This window comes from Xenopus tropicalis, chromosome 8 (assembly GCF_000004195.4).
Source record: "Xenopus tropicalis strain Nigerian chromosome 8, UCB_Xtro_10.0, whole genome shotgun sequence".
NCBI classification, from domain to species: domain Eukaryota; kingdom Metazoa; phylum Chordata; class Amphibia; order Anura; family Pipidae; genus Xenopus; species Xenopus tropicalis.
Genome location: NC_030684.2, coordinates 87,680,909 through 87,704,225, shown reverse-complemented (window position 1 = coordinate 87,704,225; position 23,317 = coordinate 87,680,909). Strand labels below are relative to the sequence as shown.

The following is a 23,317-nucleotide window of genomic DNA, read 5'->3' as shown; positions in this document are numbered from 1 at the left end:
GAGCATGCACAGTTGGGGCTAGCCAGAAATCAGCTTCAATTGTGCATGCTCAAGCAGGGTCTGTACCGGCAGTGAGACCCGAAACTTTTTCTATTGGGCGGAAGATGGTGCCCAGGTACGATGTTGCGCTGCTATGCTGTTTTAGGTTCGGTTTTTCTATAGGGCCAGTTTTTAAAGTTATAGACTGTATGTGAGAAGGGCAGTGGGGGGGGGGGGGGGGTCAATGCAGGCCAGTTAAGAGGGGGCATTTTGGACAGCACTGTGTTAAAGTGTGGCAAACACATTTAGAACATTACTCTAAAAATGCCTCAATCTTAACCATTTAGCTTCACTTCATTTTCTACCAGTTCCAAAGGCAAGAATGCAATTCCAACAGGAATTTGCTATTTCTGTGTGTCTTTTGTACTGCTTTCTAATAACACTATAGAGGATGGGAGGGGCATTACTTTTTATTGGTGATTATTTCCTACCTGAGGGAGGTCTCCTCTCTCTCACAGCCACACTTGACAGGGCTGCCTGCAGTCTTTTTCACTCTGTACCTCTGGCATAGTCTGCCACAAGTGTGAATGAGCCCTAAGGGGGTGTGCTTGCATCAGAGGCAGTGGTAAATGGTCTAAAAATCCTCTACAAGTGAATATAGTGGTGACATTCTGTCAAACTGTGGTGAACGCTAGTTTCACTTTTTGATAAAAGTTGGTCAGTTTGAGTTTAGTTTTGTTCATCTTCGTAAAATGTATTATTTTATAGAAGGAATTATGTTCATAGAATTGACTGTAACACATTGTATTTTACAGAAGATATTTTGGAAAATGGGTAACTTTTCTATAAAATAAAAATATATAATAAATCATCTTAAAATGCATTTACATTGATGGAAAAATAAATGATCTAACGTTAATATTCAAAAGATATATGGATTATTATAGGAAAACAAAATCCTGACTTAATTTTTGGTTACAGGCAATTCTGATGAAACTGTATTGGTTGGTTGGTGCATACTACACAGATATGAAGAAAGACTTCCTTGTGTATTTTAGTGTAAGATCCTCTGATATACAGTGTATAGTACGGTACATTTACAGTATTTTTCTCAAATTTAACATATTTACAGACACAGAAGAAGGATGTTAAATTCTTGCTCAGTAGGACTGGAGCTTGACACACTAGTTGTACTTAAACATTACATTTTTCATGTGTATTTTTCAGTAGTCCTTTATCCATTTGTATTGTGGTTTCCATAATATTAGTTTGGCATTCTTATATAATGTTTTATTACTGTGCAGCAAATAACTGTAGTCGGGAAACATGGCATCCAACAGAGCCTGTGCCAAAGATGAGCTTCTCATGGAAGATATTCAGGAAACAACAGCACTGTTTTTTTAATCTTCAGCCTTCCTTGTCTGACATTCCATTCACACCTCTGTGTTATGTATTTTAGGCAGACATTATGAAATGCCATTACCACATATTTTACATTTTTTAAATATTGTTTAAAGATGTAGATTTAAATGCATTTTTTCTGTTTTATAATTCTAGTTTACGTAACAGTAAATGTTTTGTAAGTACTGAAACTTCTTATATTTTGCAATTGCCTTTTTGTGTCCTCTCTTTTGTCAACTTTCCAATTTTAATGCAATATGCAGTGCAGTAAGGTACATGAATAACTGGGGGCATCTTCAGAGGCACAGATCCTAACTGCTAAAGGGTTGTGGTTGCCTTGAGCTTCTACAGAAGCCCAAAACATAATGTTCAACATTTCTGCATTACGTCTTTAGTTAGGCTTTAGTACTTTTGTGGCACTAGAGATGATTTGGCAATGGCTTACTGTTGTATAGTTACATTTGTAATGGAAGTGAGGGTCTGGAGCCCCTTTTTCTGCTGGAATGGTGATATTTAAATTCAGCTTGTAAATTTACACCTAGATGCAATGTTAGTCAATACCCCTTATTCTCCACACTGAAGTTAGTCTACATAATGGTGCTCTAGAGCTGAGCATGTTTCCTCACCCTAAAACCAGAGCTAGGAGCTGGCAAATCAGAAGCCCTTATGAAAAGTCAAATATAACAGGAAGAGAGGTCAGTCATTTATTTGTAGCCTACTGGTGGTACAGTATACTGACTTCCTTTTTAACTGATCACTTTATATCTGGTGTGGTAATGGAAGGAATGACAGTGCTGGGGAGTACTGCATGCCTCTTGGAAAGCTTCCTTTTGGGAGTTGCTGGTGGATGATGGAGAAAAGAATAATTGTACAAGATGTGTAATCTGACCTGGATCTGTTCATCTTCATTTTGGTTATTACTGAAAGTCTGTAAACCTTAATTTTGTTTGTCATATTACCCTTTGTGATATAGCTGATATTTTGCAGAAGTGTTTTATTTTCCTCCTAGTGATTCACACTCATTCTGCAGATTTGGCCCTGATGAGGCTGATAGAGAGCTGATGAGTAGTCTGAGCCTGATGTGCATATAAATTGCTTAAGTTTTGTTTTGAATGCTTTAATGGGAGCAACACAGGTTCCCAGGGAGCAGTGAGGATGAACAGAGTTTATGTTCGACATATTAACCAGTTAACCTGAACTAGACACTTTCATGTGTACCAGCAATTTCTCGTTATAAATAATCACATTTAAGAACCTGTCATATAGGGGATAATGTGCTTACAAATCTTTAGAAATAAGCTTTCCTTGTTCTGCAAATCAAGTGGAATTCATAGCAAACATATTTAAACTTTTCCACACATTTGGAAGGATTTTTTCCTCATTTTTTGATTTCTTATTTAAACATTAAATCCCTATTACTAGTTGTTTATTCTTATTTTGTTGAACTGGCTATTTAGAGCAACACATCACAGAGGAGCCTTTTGTATTGTCAGATCTATTCATAAATATCAAGGCATAAATGAATTGCAGATACAAGATCTGTTATCCCACTTACTACCCAGAATGCAGTAACTGGCAGTGCTAATTAGCTTTTTTTTGTAAATATAAGACTTGTAATTTATGTCAACCTAGACCACATTTTTAATGCTTACAAGGCCACTATTCCAACAGAATAAAGTTTATTACAGAGAAATACTTAAAAGGGTATAGACTTATGTATCGTTTTATACTGACTTTAAAGGAGAAGGAAAGGCTAATAAAGAGTTAATCTCAAGCTGCAGGCATACCTTCAGTTGTATCTTTGCAAAGGGGAAGAAGCACACCAGTGTGTCGGCAATGCCTTTAAATCATACCAGGTATTTCACCTGCATGCCTCTTGGGTCACCCCCGAAAGCTTGTGCTGTTTGTTCATTTCTGCAAATAAATGATTTAAAGGCATTGCCGACACACTGGTGTGCTTCTTTCCCTTTGCAAAGATACATGGAAAAAAGGCTTGGGAGCTGCTGTGGAAGTTAAGCACCCTTTGAGAACATGTATGTAAGTGGTGTGCTGAAGATTTTTGTTTATGTTGATTGAACTCTTATACCTTCAGTTGTCTCAATAGTGCCCTTAAGTCTCCCCATATTTCACCTGTTCAGAAGATCTGAAACCAAACAGGAAGAAAAAACGCTGAGCTGTGTAAAGAAAGTTCCCATAATGCCTCACTCCTGCACAGACATGCAGACCAAAATGAACATGCTCAGTTAGTAAGACTATGAGTCAGCTTCCTGCTGATTGGCTCAGATCCACATTCCTAAGGGGGGGAGTGAGTTCTTAGCATTCTTGAGGGAGGGGGGAGCAGGAAATAGCAGAGAACAGAAAGCTGCTTGTCTCTGGCACAGGAATTACAGACACAACAAATCTTTTTTCAGAGAAGTCAGTGCAGCGTTTCTGTGAGTGCTTATGGTTGTATTTACATAGACCTTTCTGATAAAGCTTACTTAGTTTGTACCATTAACAACCACCCTCTGTACCCGATCCTGTAGCCAGATTTCTATCCATGTGCAAATGACTTCACTAAGATCAATAGACCTTAGTTTAGAAAGCAGTCGTTTTTGGGGAACGGTATCAAATGCTTTGGCAAAATCCAAATAGATTATATTTACTGCATCCCCACTGTCCAGCTTCTTACTTACCTCATCATAAAAAGCAATTAAATTGGTCTGACATGACCTGTGCTTCATAAAGCCATGCTGATTACTGCTCATAATGCCATTCCCCAGTACATAATTTTGTATGTGATCCCTTCACAAGCTTTCAAATAACTTGCCCACCACGGATGTCAAACTTACAGGGCTATAATTGCCAGGCTGAGATCTTACTCCCTTTTTAAATATAGGAATGACATTCGCCTTCTTCCAATCCCTAGGTACCATACCTGATGAAAGCGAGTCTGAGAATATCAGAAACAAGGGCCACTGTAATTCTGACCCTAGCTCTCTCAGTACCCTAGGGTGTATTCCATCTGGCCCAGGTGCCTTGTTTACATTTATCTTGTGTAACCCTTTAAGCACCATATCCTGTGTCAACCACTGTGTAGTTGGAGCTGGGGCAACAGTGCAGCTATTGGCTGGGACTTGGCACTCTGGCTCCTCTACTGTAAACACAGAAGAAAAGAACTGGTTAAGCACAAATGCCTTTTCTGTATCCGCTGTAACCATATTGTTACTATAACTCAATGGGGCCACACCCTCAACCTGCACCTTTTTACTATTAATATACTTAAAAAACTTTTTTGGGTTAGTCTTGGCCTCTGCCGCGATGCATTCTTCATTTTCTCTCTTTGCCTTCCCGATTGCTGTTTTACAACACTTGTTATAGTGTTTATATTCATTAAACGCATCTACTGTCCCCTCTGACTTATATTTCTTAAAAGCTTTCCTTTTTTTCCTTTTTCCTTTTTTTCCCTATCAACTTCTTTACCACTTTTTCTTATTAATGGAATAAATTGAGAACAGTAATGATTTAATATCATTTTAAATGACAACCATTTCTGCTCTGTGTTTTTATCAGAAAACATAATGCCCCAATCTATGCCCTGAAGCGCTGCCCTTAAGGAGCTAAAATTTGCCTTCCTAAAATTAATTGTCTTTGTTGCCCCCGTGTAAACTTGTTTCCTGCACCAAACATCAAGTGAAATAACATTATGGTCACTATTACCCAGGGGTTCAACCACTTGCACATTTGCTATACGCTCTGGGTCATTAGAGAACACTAGATCCAGTATAGCATGGTTCCTGGTTGGCTCCCCAACAACCTGTGACATAAAGTTGTCATGCAGCAAGTTAATAAACTTGTTTCCATTTACTGTCCTGGCAGTACTATGGCTCCAGTCAATATCAGGATAATTAAAATCCCCCATTATTATCACTTGCCCCAAACTAGCAGCCTTTTCTATTTGCAACAGGAGCTGAGCCTCCTCCTCCTCACTTACATTAGGGGGTCTATAGCATACCCCTACAATTAGTTCGGTAGATTCTTTACTACCTGTGAGAAGCTCAACCCATAAGGATTCAGCTCCCTCTGTTACCCCCATCACTTCCTCTTTAATATTTGCTTTTAATTCTTGCTTAACAAACAGACACACTCCTCCTCCTTTTCTATTGCCCCTGTCCCTCCGACGCAAACTACAGTAATGCACTCTGCTAGGGCATGAACCAGTAATAGGTATTGTAACTTTTTAAATGTCCTTCCTTAAACTGTTTTAGTTCATTCATTAAAGATGCTAGCATCCTCGGGTGCCTATATTGAAAATATGGCCCTGCCTAAAACTTGGTTGGATTACCCATGTGTCTCAAGTTTCTATAGTACATTAAATAGGAATTTGTGTATCATGGTCCCTTCTAAGGTCAGCAAACTAGTAAGGAAATAGTTCTCGTTTGTCAATCGCTATTATCAGTATAAAATAGTGTTTATTTTAAAAAACAAGTTCTGTATATGTATTGAAATAGAGGCAAACCCTGCCTACCCTATGTTGCCTGTGTGTGCCATACTCTGCTTGCCCTATGCTGCATGTGTGCGCCATACTCTGCCTGCCCTATGCTGCATGTGTGAGGTGAACCTGGTCCCTAAGGTATAATGTGATGTATGTCAGAAAAATAATGTAAAAAACACAAGTATGGTGCCTGCATCAGTATTATGTCCCAACGTGAATTTTTGTGGAGCACCAGCCCGGGGTACCTGTAGCGGAGCGCTAACTCCTTCCTGCTTCGTTTTACGACGACTAAATGACAGGCGCGTGCGCAGTAGAGTGGAAAGCCGACTTCTCTGTTAAAGTTCGACTTTTCACTCTACTGCGCATGTGCACGCTAGCAAAGCAGGAAGGAGGAAGCGCTGCAGCTACCCTGGGCTGGTGCTGTTCTCTCCTACCAGGGGCACCAGCCCGGGGTAAAAGGTAGGCGCTTAAAGTCACTTGGGGGTGCCTAACATTTTGGCACCCCCAAGTGACTTTGCCTTTCCTTCTTAAGGGTGTGTCTTAATATGACATATGACATCAACTTTTTATATATAATTATATACTATATAACAGGGCTGTGGAGTCGGAGGCAATTTTGGGTACCTGGAGTCGGAGTCGGCAAAAAATGAACCGACTCCTACTAAATTTAAATGGGAATAAAAAAAAAACAATAAAGCAAGTTTAAATGTCCCAATTCCCAAACAGTCATAATTAATTACTTCTCTGCTATAAGAATAAAGCCCAATGCACACCGTGCATAAACAAACACATTGAGTGACCATGAAGCATGCTTTTCATTGACTGTATGAATGTATAAATACATTAGCATATTAAAAACAGAGGAGTTGGAGTTGGAGTCGGAAGTATCAGAAACTGAGGTGTCTGAGTCCGAGAATTTATCTACCGACTCCACAGCCCTGCTATATAATCATATACTATGCAGGAGTGATGGCACTCGCAGGATTTTCATGAAGCGACAAGCAGGCATTTTATCAATGCAAATGGTGTAGTTTTGGTTATTTACTGGAACCTTTGTCAAGGACGAAAGCAAAATATGTATAATATGTTGATTTGTGTTTATATCCTTTTCGAGGTAATTTGTGATTTAAGGATAGTAAGTTAAAAAATGTTAATAAATAGCAAAAAATACATTTTCTATCACAACACATATTATCTGTGAAGCACAAATCATATGAAATGTGGGTGAGGTTCATTGCATAGTTTAATTAACCTGACAATGCTATCGGTTAGAGAATGCTTAACAATAACAGTTCCCTGTGCTTGGCCACTGGTGCCTTATCTGGAATGAATAGTCGTGTAGGTTTGTACTGGGTGGTGCTGGGAGGTTTGTGTCTGAGATCAGGTTCCAAGAGGCAAAGGTCAGTTGGCATTTACCTGCTGTTCTCCTGTATTCCATCTGTTACTCCTGGTAAGAAAGCAGTAGCATAAGTCACTGATGACAAAGTAAACCCTTTTGCTTAGTTTAGGTGTGCAGTGATCAGTTATCAAGCACATCTTGTTGCACCTTATATTCAGTACAAGAAACCTCACTTTTTTATACTATCAGATTCATTGGCTTTTATACCCCTGTTGTAAGGACAACATTGCTGTACCTGCACACCTGACAGTTAGATACACCCTGGTATATCTTATGTTATATTATATTTTTAAATTCTAGTAGTGCTATCCTAGATACAATGAAATTTATCTGAGATGTAGGTGTATGCATACAACATTCTGTTGTTTTTGATTATTAAAATGTTGTTTTAAAGAGTGGCCCAGAGCTGCAACAAATTGTAGGTTTTCAACAAATATATTATCACAAAAAATAGTAGATTTTAGAAGAAATATTTCCTCTTTGACAGTTGTTTCTTTAAGCCACCACCCAGGGCCTGCCACAGGGGGAAAGAGGGGGTACAGCTGTGCCAGACCTCATGAAATCTTCTTTTGTAAGGGGACCGACCAGGACACGTTGCAAAAATTACACAAATTGTGTAAGTTACATACAGTATAAACTTCCGCAAAAACTGCCTAGAAAACTAAGTAACTTGCCTAGAAGCTTACAGAACTTGAGTATCAAGCAAAAGACAAGCTCCCCTGATCACCAGTGAATTAAAAAACTTAAGGTAAATTCCACTGCCCCAATGAACTGACTGACTTATTACATTTAAATATTCAGTTTATATAAACTCCTTATTTCAGAGTAACATCACCTGTTTATATAGGAACCTTTTCTATTGAAATTATATCAGGGTCTTCTACATGCACTTTCCAGCAGGGGAACCACGGGTTATTGGGCCTTACTGCAACTTTATTTGGCCCCACGCTTATGTATGTAACTTATGCAAACACTTACCTTAGTTTCAAAGAAACTTATATAACTTACATATAAACTCCACTGACCCGCACAATCAAAATACTAACTTATTAGCACAATAATTATTTTTACTATTTTTATTAACTACTGCTGACTAGTTATTGGGCCCCACAGCAATGTCATTGGGCCCCTAAACGTACAGAGTTTACGTAACTTATGCAAAAACTTCCATATCAAGCAATGATAGTACAGAGCAGGGGCAGGTAGTTGGGAAGGAGTTAAACTTAGGGCAAATTCCACTGATCCCCAATAAACTGAATAACTAATTAGCACATTAATCAGTGGAACTCTTTATATAAACAGCTTATTATAGAATAAGATCAACTGTTTATATTGCATAAACAAGGGACAGAATTTTGGTACTGTGTGCTTGTGTTCATAGGAGGGACCCATATAAATAAGTTGTACAGGCCCAAAAGTTTCAGGTGGTGGCCCTGCCGCCACCTTATAAACATCTACCCCATGAATAGGGTGGCTTCTCCATAAATCTCATATTCTTTTTATATCCAAAATGTTTATGTTAAACCTCATAAAATTGTCTCTGAAAGCTTTTTCTGCTAAAGGGACTATATTGTGCTGCCAGGAATTTTAGTATATAAACCAAGCTAGCACAATCTGTTCTTAGTCACCCTGCAAGTCTTTATGGTTAAGGTGGCTAGTTGTTGTAAAGAAAATGGTCTCTGATTGAAAACAGACAGCTGTGGTTACCAGGGAAGAGTTATTTATGCTGCAAACTACTTTTGTGCCAACTGTCTCCAATTCTATGCTTAAATTACATTTCTTTGCTTTGAAGGAAATATGCTAGTAAGGGAATACTGTGATCTGTGTATCAGATAGAGACATAGACATGATTTGGGGTAAATCCATAGGCAGATTTCCAATAAGGCTAGGGGGCACTAAGCTTCCCCAAACCTGCTTGGCACCTTTAATAAAAATGGTCTGCTCTTTAACCTTTAACTGGGAAATCTTCTTGCATTCCTGTGAGCTCCAGTTCTGTTGTAATCAGCTGTGCATTGATTGGATCTTTCATCTTGTGGCTTCTCCAATTAGAGCACAGCTGTCTTGACAGGCAGAAAAATTGACAAATGTAGGGAGGGCTGTGTAGATATTGCACATTCAAGGCACTGCAGATACATAGTAACATAGTAACATAGTAAGTTGGGTTGAAAAAAGACATACGTCCATCAAGTTCAACCATAATGCCTATATATAACCTGCCTAACTACTAGTTGATCCAGAGGAAGGCAAAAAACCCCATCTGAAGCCTCTCTAATTTGCCGCAGAGGGGAAAAAATTTCTTCCTGACTCCAAGATGGCAATCAGACCAGTCCCTGGATCAACTAGTACTAAGAGCTATCTCCCATAACCCTGTATTCCCTCACTTGCTAAGAATCCATCCAGCCCCTTCTTAAAGTTATATAATGTATCAGCCAGCACGACTGATTCGGGGAGGGAATTCTAGAACTTCACAGCTCTCACTGTAAAAAATCCTTTCCGAATGTTTAAATGTAACCTCCCTTCTTCTAAACGAAGTGGGTGCCCTCGTGTCCGTTGGAAGGACCTACTGGTAAATAAAACATTAGAAAGGTTATTATATGATCCCTTTATATATTTATACTTGGTATCATGTCACCTCTTAAGCGCCTCTTCTCCAGTGTAAACAGACCCAACTTGGCCAGTCTTTCTTCATAACTGAGACTTTCCATACCCTTTACCAGCTTAGTTGCCCTTCTCTGGACCCTCTCTAACTCAATAATGTCCCGTTTGAGCACTGGAGACCAAAACTGAACAGCATATTCTAGATGGGGCCTTACCAGCGCTCTGTAAAGGGGAAGAATAACCCCCTCCTCCCGTGAATCTATACCCCTTTTAATACAGCTCAAAACCTTGTTTGCCCTTGCAGCTGCTGCCTGGCATTGCTTGCTACAGCCAAGTTTATTATCTACAAGGACTCCAAGGTCCTTCTCCATTAGGGATTTGCCTAGTGCAGTCCCATTAAGGGTATACGGGGCTTGCATGTTTTTACATCCCAGGTGCATGACCTTACATTAATCCACATTAAATCTCATCTGCCACTTAGCTGCCCAGATTGCCAGTTGGTCAAGATCCTGCTGCAGGGATGTCACATCCTGGATAGAATTGACTGGTCTGCAGAGTTTTGTGTCATCTGCAAACACTGATACATTACTCATAATACCCTCCCCTAAGTCATTTATGAACAAATTAAACAAAAGTGGACCCAGTACAGAACCCTGAGGGACCCCACTGAGGACCTTTTTCCAAGTAGAGAATGTACCATTAACAACCACCCTCTGTACCCGATCCTGTAGCCAGTTTTCTATCCATGTGCAAACGACTTCACTAAGACCAATAGACCTTAGCTTAGAAAGCAGTCGTTTGTGGGGAACGGTATCAAATGCTTTGGCAAAATCCAAATAGATTATATCTACTGCATCCCCACTGTCCAGCTTCTTACTTACCTCATCATAAAAAGCAATTAAATTGGTCTGACATGACCTGTCCTTCATAAAGCCATGCTGATTACTGCTCATAATGGCATTCTCCACTACATAATTTTGAATGTGATCCCATTTTGAATGTGAGATAAGAAGGCTGTAAACTTTTCCTAAGAACCATACCAACTGAGGCTAAATCACTAGCTGAAATTAAATAGTTTGTTGTCACCTGGCATCTATAATATATCTATCGCCCTTGCTCCATTCCTAAATTAACTCTTTCCCTCTGAAAAAGCTAATTGTGCTTTTATATATTTGTTGTTGTTTTTTGCACTTTTTTTTCTTACTTTTGGCACTGTTATGTTCATTTCTAGTCAGTTACAGTGGAGCCCTCATGCGACTGCATAGCTGGGAAACAAACCAATATTGTGTATCAGTGCCAATGTTATTGTGCAAGCGCATGCGTGAATATCTGGCATCAGTACCCATTGCATCTCACTGCATATAATGTGCCTGGGGTGCCAGTACCTACTGCATGTAATGTCCTGGTTTTGTAAATATAGACTGCATTGACTGTATATAATGTGCCTGGGATGTCAGTACCCATTGTCTTTCTCGCTATAAAACTAACTATAACACATTTAAGCTAACTGATCACAAACACAAATAGATGGAGAACCCCTCAAAGAAATGCATGCATTTTTACATGTATTCACATGTATTTTTTACTTTTACATCCTAAACATTTTAGAGTGAAAAAAGCACTCATACTTGCACTTTTGCACAGTATACCTGAAAGTCAGTGGGAACCGGAAGAGGTAGTTGGGAGGTTCATTTTTTACTCCAGCAGCAAATCCACTAAGTCTTACATTATCTTTAGGTCAGTCTATGTATGGCGCATCTTTAACCTCCCCAAACAAAAAAATCACCCTCTTCCTATGGATAAATCCATCCTTTGATGAGAGAACTAGATGGTTTAAGGTGTAAATCTACCAAAATTACCTAAAATCGCACATGTAAAGTATAATGTGTGTAAAGTGATAATAATCGTGTAGCCATGAGCAAATGGCTAAAATAATAAAATACAAATAAATGCATTTACACTCAAGACTAAAGATGGCCATACATGTTATGATTTGCTTGTTTCGCGAGGTTATCAAATGAGCAGATCTTTCTCCCGATATGCCCACCTAAGGTAGGCGATTTAGGGCTAATTTGACCCCAGTGCCAAACAATCAAATTACAAGCCATCGGAGCAAGGACTGCATCATTGAGCCGATGCAGCCCCTTTTCCAACAGGAAAATCAAGCCAGCCCGATGACATCTGCTGATTTTTTTCAGGCAGAATTTGGTCGGGTAGACTCGTCAAGGGGCCCCATACACAGGCAGATAAGCTGCAGAATTGATCTGAAGGACCCAAATCAGCAGCTTAACTCTGTCGTGTATGGCCACCTTAAAGGAAAAAGAAAGTCAAAGTCACTTGGGGGTGCCAAAATGTTAGGCACCCCCAAGTGACTTTGACCACCTACCTTTTACCCCGGGCTGGTGCCCCTGTGAGGAGGGAACAGCACCAGCCCGGGGTAGCTGCCGGCGCTTGCCTCTGCCTGATTCGCTGCGCGCGCATGCGCAGTAGAGTGAAAAGCCGAACTTAAGCATTAAAGTCGGCTTTTCACTCTACTGCGCATGCGCCCACCGCTGGCATTCCAGAAACGGAAGCCGGAATAAGGAAACGATCCGCTCCAGGTGCCCCGGGCTGGTGCTGTTTTCTCCTAACAAGGGCACCAGCCCGGGGTACGAGGTAAGCGGTTAAAGTCACTTGGGGGTGCCTAACATTTTGGCACCCCCAAGTGATTTTACCTTTCGTTTCCCTTTAAGGCTGGTGGTAGACAGGGGGAGATCAGTCGCCCGTGATAAATCTTCACTACTGCAGGCAACTAATCTTCCCAAAATACTTTTCCACAGGCTAAAATGTGAATCCCTGGTGATTCGCTGTGATGGTATGAGGAAACTACAGCCGAAGTTTTATTGCTTAATCTCCCTGTGTGTAACCAGTGTTAAGAGCTATGAAGAGGGAGGAGGTTCTACCCTGTTAAAGTTATACTGACACAAAAAAACTACTTTTCAAAATATAAATGTACATTTAAAGTTATGTCATGTTGATCATTGTTCACTAATAGGGCTGCTTTTGTGAGTAATTGTTACTTGAATTTCCTAAACCTGACTGTTCTGCCAACCTGACTGTCCCTTCTTAAGCTGGCCATACACGTGGCGATCTCACGATGTTTCGTACGACCGTCGGTCGCACGAAACATCGTCAGATCCGCCACACACCATTCAGGGCTGAATCGGCAGGTAAGGAGGTAGAAACAATAGGATTTCTACCTCCTTCTGCCGATTCAGCTCTGAAGGGAGAATTTTGGTCAGGCGCCTTCTATGGCGCCCGATCAAAATTTTCTAACTTGGCCGATCGGCGAGTCGGCCGATATCAGCAGCTTCCTGCGATATCGGTCGGCTCGCTGACATGCCATACACGCACCGATTATCGTACGAAACGAGGTTTCGTACGATAATATCGGTGCGTGTATGGCCACCTTTAGACTGTCCGTTACAGCTTTTAATGCTAACAGCCCCCTGCTGCACCAAAATAGCCGCCCCATCATAGAGGAACATGGGGGGGTCAGATTGGGAATGGAAATGCATCTGGCAAATACTTATGGCAAAATAATAAATATCATGCAAAGATATTTAGATGTAAAAAAGGGTTTATTTTCAGTTGTCTTCAGTATCTCTTTAAACATACAACCTGGGTGGGTGTTGGTTTGTCCTATAGAGTGTTTTCCTACTCAAGTATAGCCTGTTATAGTTACCCTCCTTCATATAAATCTAATTAATGATACAGGTATGGGATCCCTTATCCGGAAACCTGTTATCCAGAAAGCTCCGAATTACGCAAAGCCCGTCTCCCATAGACTCCATTATAAGCAAATAATTCAGAATTTTGAAACTGATTTCCTTTTTCTCTGTAGTAATAAAACTGTACCTTGTACTTGATCCCAACTAAGATATAAATAATTATTATTGGATACAAAACAATCCTATTGGGTTTAATTAATGTTTTATTGATTTTGTAGTAGACTTAAGGTATGGAGATCCAAATTACGGAAAGACCCCTTATCTGGAATACCCTTGGTCCTGAGCATTCTGGATAACGGGTCTTATACCTGTATAATACCATTTTGCCTTTTAGCATTATAAAAAATGAGGGAAGGCAAAATGATTTAGAAGTCTGGGGAGTCTGTTCAACATTTAAAACTCGTATCCTTCCAAACCAAGAGAGTTTCAGAGGTGTCTATTTGTCTATACTTGGATTTCAAATGGTTAAGTGAAAATGTCTGTTAGGGTTAAAGGTATGTTAATTTATAAATTATAAGGATTCTCTGCACCATGTGAATGGAAAGTTTTCTTGATCATGGTTATAGTTTCTGGAGGAAGAGAGATGTTTATGGCTTCAGATTTTCCATAATTCATTTTCAAGTTGCTTAATTTTCCAAATCTAGCTCTGCAGTGGGTGATGGAAGATGGCTATAACATCAGTGGGACAGTTACATATAAAGAATATCACATATAAAGCTAGCAATTTTATATTTCTTTTTATATTTTCTTTTCCTTTTTTTCCGATTCACTGTGACATTTGTGCCATTCATTATACCTAAAATTAGGTATTTCATAATATGTCAAATGGAGATAACAGAGGGCACCATTGTGTGGTGTCTTTATTTATATTTATTGTGAGGGATAAGGAACTGTTTAATTGTACTTTTGTATTTAGGAATTAGTAAAGAAAGATTATTCTAGTTCAGGGATCCCCAACCTTTCTTACTCGTGAGCCACAGTCAAATGTAAAAAGACTTGGAGAGCAACACAAGCATCATAAAAGTTCATGGAGGTGCCAAATAAGGGCTGTGATTGGCTATTAGGCAACCTCTATGCACACTATCAGCTTACAGGGGGCTTTATTTGGCAATAAATCTTGTTTTTATTCAACCAAAACTTACCACCAAGTCAGGAATTTAAAAATAACTACCTGGTTTGGGGGCACTGAGAGCAACATCCAAGGGGTTGGTGAGCAACTGCCCCCGAGCCAATGGTTGGGGATCACTGTTCTAGTTTGTCCTAAGATTTTCTCAAGGAATTGCATCCTGGTCTGGCAAATGCCTTTTGGCATCTCTGGGCAGAATCATTAGAATTGTTTGTGTATGGATGCGCAAGTGCAACTACTTAGGGCAATGACACACTAAGCAATTAGTCCTCTACCACAGACAACTAATAATCTGCATATTTTTCCCCACTGGCAGTAATTGGAATACGCGTTGCTTCAGCTTTGCAAAGTAGCCCTCTGGAGGAGAATTCGAAAGGTAGCCGCACCACATATGTTTCTCCACCAGCAATTCCCATTATTGCCAGTGGGGAAACATATGCAGGAGATTAATCGTCCGCGGTAGACGAGATCTGTTGCAGGCAACTAATTGCTTGCCGTGTCATTACCCTTAGAGGAAGCATTGGGTTTGAAACACACCCATCAGGGAGCTGTAACTGAACTCCATCAGTGCTGCAGGTTGGTAAAATCATGAAGAGACAGCCTCTCTGCCTTACAGTTTGGGGACTTGTACAAATAGATATTCATGTGTTTACCATCCTTTTGTTACCACTGCCATATCCCTTCAAACTATATTACATTTTTACATTCTGTGAAGAAGTGAATTAATAAAGGCATGTATAGGTATGGGACTTGTTATCCAAAAAGAGACCTTGAGTTTTCCAGTTAAGGCGTCTTTCGATTGTTTGGATCTCAATGCAATAACTCTACTAAAACATAATTTAAACATTAAATAAACCTAATAGGATTGTTTTGCCTCCAGTTAGTATTAATTTTTTCTTAGTTGGGATCAAGTACAATATACCGTATATACTCTAGTATAAGCCGAGTTTTTCAGTAGCAAAAATGTGCTGAAAAACTAACCCTCGGCTTATACTCGAGTATAAGGATTCGAAGATGGAACAAGTTTGTTGTGCGCGCACCCCCCCAGCGACTTACTCCGGTTCCTCCTAAGGCTCCCTCCAGCTCCCCCCTGCGGCTCCCTCCGGCTTCCCCCCCCCTGTGCCTCACTCCGGCTTCCCCCCCCCCCCCGTGCCTCACTCCGGCTTCCGCCCCCCCAGTGACTTCCTTCACCTCCCCCCAGCGACTTCCTCCGGTTCCCGGAGTTTGTTGTGCGAGTTTGTTGTGGGCACCCTACCCCAGCGACTGCCTCCATGCACGGAAGCGGACGGCCAAGTTCTTCTATAGATTGACAGAAATCTGATACCATCCTTCACTCTTGGCCTTCAGCCGCCCTCTTGTTCTTCATCTTGGCTTTTCCTGTCTGTTTTTTTACATTTGATATGAGCTTTGGTAGGTTGTGCTGTAAACCAGGTCCTTATCCTTGTACTAAAACAGATATACGTGTCCTTGTTTCTTTACAATGGATGCTTGTGTTGTATCTAGTAAACAGGATTCCCCACCCTAGGCTTATACTCGAGTCAATACGTTTTTCCAGTTTTCTTAGGTAAAATTAGGTACCTTGGCTTATATTCAAGTATATACATTACTTTTATTTTAAGGGCTGTGGCACACGGGGAGATTAGTCGCCCACGACAAATCTCCCTTGTCACGGGTGACTAATCTCCCCAATATGACATCCCACTGGCGAGAATGTAAATCGCTGGTGGGATGGCATACACGGCGCCGGCGATTTGCCAAAACAAAATCTCCCTTGTCATGTGCGACTAATCTCCCTGTGTGCCACAGCCCTTACAGAGCAAAAGAAAATAATTTAAAAAAATTTGAATTAATTAAAATGAAGCCTATGGGAGCTGACCTTACTGTAATTATGGAGCTTTCTGGATAACGGGTTTTCAGATAACAGATCACATACCTGTATAAAAATACTGAAAGTTCTTTCTGTTTAAATATAAAAATAATATCTAACTATTTGTATTGCCAAGCCTGTTGGTAGGATGAGTAATATAAACTTTGCTATTTAACCTCCAAGTCAAGGAGTAATTTGTTTTTAATACTAGAAACAGAAATTCTAAACAAAAGAATATGTTGAGGAGGAGGGTAGAAGATTTAGCTGTATCGTATGAATGTGCTGCTTTGCAGGGAGTGTAACTGGAGAGGCTTTTACTGTGTGTGGTAGTGTTTCATACAATGGAGTAATTATATTTTGTTTATAAAAGGATGCGCTGTGGATTTTATAAGCTTTAACTTTTTAAGTAAATATATATATGAAATTGTTGGTATGGTATAATTTGATATATTGAGTTCAAGATAAGAGATACCAAAAATTTGTAAGCCATAAAGATTATTGTAAACAAGTGTTAGGATTCAGAAAGAAACTGTTGTAGATTATCCATTCAAATTGTAGTGCAGATCTAGGCCTTGGGCACAATAGACAGGTCCATAGGTCTCAGTACAGAATTGAGCCTTAAAGCCCATTCATTCTATCACTTCTATGTTCTTAAAGGGGACCTGTCACCCAAGAAATAATTCCAAATATATTTCTATCATGTTAGTTAAGCAAAATAAACTTCACTTACACTTTATAAATAATATAAATCTTAACGGGCTTAACTCCAAATTCTTTCAAATCCAAAGAGGGACGAGTGGCCATAGACCCCCTCATTAGACACATTTTACTTCACGCACAATATAAAGGAATCCAAATAGGACAAACCCCTCAAAAACTTGTAACATTTGCGGATGACATCATGCTATTCATCAACAAGCCCGCCCAAGATATCCCCATATTATTTCAAATAATAGACAGATTTGGTTTCCGAATCAACTCAGAAAAATCTGAAGCACTACCTCTGAAACATACTCTTAAAACGGACTGGTCAAAAAATTTCCCCTTTCAAAAAACAAAACAACACATAAAATTCTTAGGTATCAATATCCCAAAGCATCATACAGAAATATACAAACTAAATCTGAGACATAAAATAGACTCATTACAACCAGAACATCTGGAAAAAACTGAATCTTGCCTTCTTTGGCCGCATACATTTATTAAAAATATTTTTCCCCAAATTATTATATGTCATACAGATGCTACCATACCAGATAAGACCTAAAGATCTTAAACGAATAAACCAAACATTTCGATCTTTTATCTGGAACAAAAGCTCTAGAATAAGCTTTACAAAATTACAACAGCCCAAGCAAGAGGGAGGACACAACCTCCCCAACATAAAAGAATATAATGAAGCAGCCCTTACTAGATATATAGGGGACTGGCTATGGCATAGAGACATATACACCACAAACAATTTAGACTAGCTCCCAGTAGCTGAACAATCCCTAAACTATTTACTACATACACCATTCACCAACATTCCCCACACAATGCGGGAAAACCCTTTATTTATACACTCATATAAAATATGGCAGATACTTCAAATTTTCAATAACCTTTTACTCACTCAATATATCAAACATGGAATGGAAATATATATTTTCCAATAGGAATAAACAACCCTACACTATATCAATGGGAACAACAAGGCCTTTACAACATTAAAAATCTACTAGGACCAAATCTCTCAATTCTCCCACAAGAAACATTACAACTCAAATATCCTTCATATCACAAAACTTCTTTCTCCTTTTAAAACAACTTTTAGAAACAGATAAAACCAACCCTCTTAACCTCATGTGGAAAGATAAAACATCAATAAAATCCACATCCCAACTATACCACATGTGAAGAATCTCGATCTATAAAGGGAATGAAGGCAAAACATTAGCAAAATGGACAAATATGCCGTCACAGACAACAACACATGACATACTAAAACTCCATAACCACTCAATGCAACTCCTTACCTCAAGCAAATACCAAGAAATGGCACTTCAAATATTGCATAAATCTTATTTGACCCCGCTCAAACGATATAAAATGGGCAACCTACCTACCTCTAACTGTCTACGTTGTAACACCTCGGATTCAGATTTAGAACATTGCCTTTAGACATTCCCAAAAATACAAAACTTTTGGACACAAATCAGCAATTATTGGTCCAGCCAAACCAACAAAACTTTACACCCCTCGTTTGAATGGGCACTATTCAGCAAATTAAAGCAACCTATTTCACTCATAAAATCCGAAAGAGTCCTCGCAGAATACCTTGCTGCCGCCGCACGTAAAACAATTTTACATCTTTGGTTGACCCCAGAACAACCAACAATAGAACTGACTAAACAAAAACTACATTATATTTTCTACATGGATTGGCTGGAAACAATGACACATAGAGAAAAAAACACAACCAAATTCTTTACACACTGGATAAACTACATAACATCTCTCCCTGAACATACAAAATATTTAACAATTATTCTCTACAGAATACAACATGGTACGAAACAGAACTCATGAGAAACAACCAACTATTAATAGAAACCCAGAAATATATACAAACATTATCAAGTAATGAATGATCACAACAATCGGAGCCTCCCAGGAGTCACAGAACTGCTAGGATACTATCAATGAGAGGGTACATCTCCTAAGAAATAAATAAACAGACTGAGCTCGAAGGTGGGTCATCATGTTTATGCCTTATTGGTTTATTAAAGATTACTCTGTCAATTAAGATACATATAGAAGGTAAAGTCATAATATCAATACTTAAACTGTAAACTGCTATGAACAAAAAATGCTGATAAACATATGTATGCTTCTGTTAAAAGTACAGAAAACAAAAATGTACAAGAATCCTATATGTAAAAAGCTCAATAAAAACAATTTTCAAAAAAAATAATATAAATCTAGTTTCCTTCACACAATCAAAGCAAGCAGGCAGACACCATTTTGTGGACACTGTTATAAAGGCAAGCTTTGTATCATACCAAAATCTTGTTTAATAGAATGGAGCACCAGATGCCCACAATTAGATGGTGAGATGGGAGGGGGAAAGTGAGAATTGCAGTGACATCTAGGAAGTGCTTAAAAGGAAAGTTTAAGTTATTGCCTGCCCCGCCTCAGGCATAGAGGCAATATATGATTGACAGCTGGGATTTTTAAAGGGGACGTAAAGTCAAAATCTTAACTCAGTGTTGATATATAGCCCTAAGATAAGAAAGTACTATAACAAATGTTCTAAAAAATCTGAGGGCAAAGCTGTTACACAGCTACTTTCACTCTCTACTCATATTTCACTTACTTATCTGTGCCTGGCTTGCTCTTATCAGCAATTGACCAATGACAATACTGGAAAGAAACTCGTGTTTTTTTTTTTTTTTTTTTTTTTTTAAAGTCTGGTATAGGACAGTGCCTACATTTGTTTTGTTTTTTTTTTTTTCCAAGTCTGGTACAGAGCAGCCCCCTGCTTTTTTCACATCAGGAGGGCCACTAGGCCTCTAGGTTTCCAGGAGCTGTGATCAGAGTTCATTTCAGGGGAATAACATAAAATGCAAAATACAAAAGCTTCTAATTAACAAAACGGTAGATAATATTAAATGGATTTTTATTGCAAATGTATTTAATTTGGTCTAAATAACACACACAAGGATTATGATTTTTGACTTTACATCCCCTTTATAATAGTAATGAATTTGTTAATAAAATAGGAATTTGGGTTTCATGTTTAATATGAAAAGGACATTTATTATACAGCTTTTTATGTCTTAGTGACAGGTCCCCATTAATGCCCTAAATATTTAATCACTTTGGGCACCCTTTAGGCCTCTGATCCCAGTTAAAGTCCTGACTCCTACGCACTGTGTAGCTGTATCCCAGAATTTAGGGGTCCCTTGACTATCCTAAGTGGTAATAGAAGGAATCAATACATATACAAAACAGCTCCTTCACTTTCAGCATTGAATCATGATGCTTCATGATTTTAACCATAGCTCCCAACTGTCCCGATTTTCGTGGGACAGTCCCTCTTTTGACAGCTCAACCCGCAGTCCAGAATTCTTACTGAAAAGTCTCTCATTGCCCTTTGATCTCCTGCATTGAACGCTAAAAACGATACAAATGTTTCTCAACCTTAATTAAAATATAGCTTTTGGCAGAGGGCCCAGAAAGTTAACAAGCCACACCTGCACTGCTATATAATTGTAACTAATAAGCTAAACAGGTCTCTTGGGGGAACTGAGACTTGCATCTTAAAGAGCAATTCCAGGTTTTTTAACAAAACTTTAATACCACATAAAACAAGACCCCAAAACCCCCAGAAATGTGATCAAACTTTAAATAACCTACCAAATTTAGTCAAATGGGAGCGATATTTAGGGGGTGTGGTTACAAAAATGGGCGTGGTCAAGAAAATTTTGCCGCGCTACCAGCATTTCTTTTTGTCCTCTTTCCATTTTCAGAATGTTGGGAGGTATGTGTTAAGTATGTGTTGTGTATCTTTAATGACTTTTCCAAACCAGTTCATCTGTGAATTTAAACAATTAGGGATTAGTGATTCTTTTACCAGAGCTCTCATTTCCTGTTAACCTGTTTTTCTTCTTCTGACACATTATCTGTAAGTGGACAGACAATATCAGAACCAGAATAACGGAAGCAAATTCGCTGCTCTGTCACACAGAGAAAACACATTTGAGTTTATAGTGGATCACTGGTGACCTTGGAATATCACCTCTGCAGGAAGCACTTGTAGGTGCCAAGCTGATATATGAAATACTACATTTTCAGTTTGTGAAACATTTTGCTTGGAACAATTGGCATCACAGGTACAGCTCAGATCATTAACTGTTGTGCAGATTTAGGAACTGGAATTCTATAGTAGAAACGACTTTAAAAGGACCGTGTCATAACTATGGATATGTTTATGGGTCATTTTTTGTGAACCTTTCCAATGTTATTTCTGCTCTTTACATATCCCATGTTATTAATGCTCTCTACAGATACATTTCCTGGTCATTGATGATAGAAATCATATTATGCATCCATGTATAATTAAAATTACTCTAACATGGAGAGGATTGGTTCTTGTCTGAGGGAATCCATATTGCAGCACTCATGTCAATAGTGTCACCTTTTAGGGGGCCTCTTTTCATTTCCTGTTACGATAACAACCTTCTTTCCAGGCTCCTTAGAAGTAATTTATTTCTTTTAACCTTGCCCTGTGGATATTTTTGTCAGTGACTGTGTGCAAAGTGTCCCAGAGCAGACAGGGTTGCAATAGGTAATGTGAATTACTTCCTGAGTGACAGCCTGCTGCAAAATCTCATAGTCCTCCCCCAGTCACTTTATTGTGCTAAGAGCTAGTAGATAACATAGCCCATATGTTTCAGCGGCATAGTAATGGGGATGAAGCCAGCACTTCTACAACTATAAATGACTGCAGACTTGAAGTATGTTAAAATGGAGTTTCTGCTGCAGTACCAAACTACAGATAGATCCCACGAGTTTAGCAAGCTATATAGCATGGTTTGTTTCTGTTAGAAACTCTTCTTCCCATAAGATCTCTATCCCAGCTTACTTGTTAGATTACACGTCCCCAACCTTTTTTTCACCCCTGAGCCACATTCAAATGTCTAAAAAAAAGTTCCTGGGGGTTCCAGATATCGGATGTGATTGGCTATTTGGTAGTCCTTGTGTAGCCTGGCTGCCTACAGGCAGTACACCTGGTTTTTATGCAACCAAATATTTCCCCCAAGCCAGGAATTCAAAAATAACCACCTGCTTTGATGCCACTGGGAGCAACATCCATGGAGGTGGTGAGCAACATGTTGTTATAAACCACTGTTTTGGGGTCACTGGTCTAGATGTTTGTTCCTTGATCAGCGTATACTTTATACTTAAAGGGGAACTCTAACCAAACACAACTCAATCCTCCTGTGGAGGGGGCCCAAGGTTTTAAATAGGCTTTAGTTATTTACTAGTTCTTCACTTATATTTATTATAGTCTTGTTGTGTTTGCATGTACTTTTTCTTCCATTTTGCCTTACTATAAATACATTCTACCTAATACTAAGTGCTTGCCACATAAAAAAATTATATGAATATTCAACTAATGTTTAGATTTTTATAATAAAGGAATGCAAAACAGGACTGTGATAAGTAGTAAATGCATAGAGCAAGGTGTCAAAAGTTGCATTTATTGTTGATGTCATTCATGTAATAAGCTCATGGTCATTTATTTATTTATTTATTTTAGCTTAATCTGGCCAAACCTATTGAGGACCAAGGCCCTTTAGATGTGATTATACACAAGCTGACAGACGTCATTCTTGAGGCTGACCAAAAAGACAGTGAGTCCATCCAGCTGGTGCGAAGGTTCCAGGTTGGTGAAGGCTTTGAAAGTTCTTTCACACATACTTTATACACTGTTTTTTTGCAGCACAGATTCATTCTAGAATCAGACATGTTCAAATTCTCCTATCATTTGCACATGCTTTGCTTTCACACCACAATATCAAAAGTCACTGCCCGTTCAGAGTGATACGGCACCGTCAGACTGAGGGCCGCATCGTCAATGTGGTCCCTGATCTGACGGAAATCAAACCTGTCCAAACAAGATCTGCCCAATTTCAGGCCAAATGTTAGTTGGGTA

At 39.2% G+C, this 23,317-nt stretch overlaps 1 protein-coding gene across 6 annotated transcripts in view; it reads left to right on the top strand.

Moving 5' to 3' along the window:
• The window catches only part of itpk1 (inositol-tetrakisphosphate 1-kinase), an 84,396-nt gene that overhangs the window by 24,063 nt on the left and 37,016 nt on the right, over positions 1-23,317 (top strand). For 5 of the 6 annotated variants that reach the window (XM_012968468.3, XM_012968469.3, XM_012968470.3 and 2 more), the window contains 1 exon segment: positions 22,922-23,047. The exons of the other annotated variant lie outside the window; for it this stretch is intronic. In XM_012968468.3, coding sequence (XP_012823922.1) covers positions 22,922-23,047 — 126 coding nt within the window. 6 annotated transcript variants of the gene reach the window in all.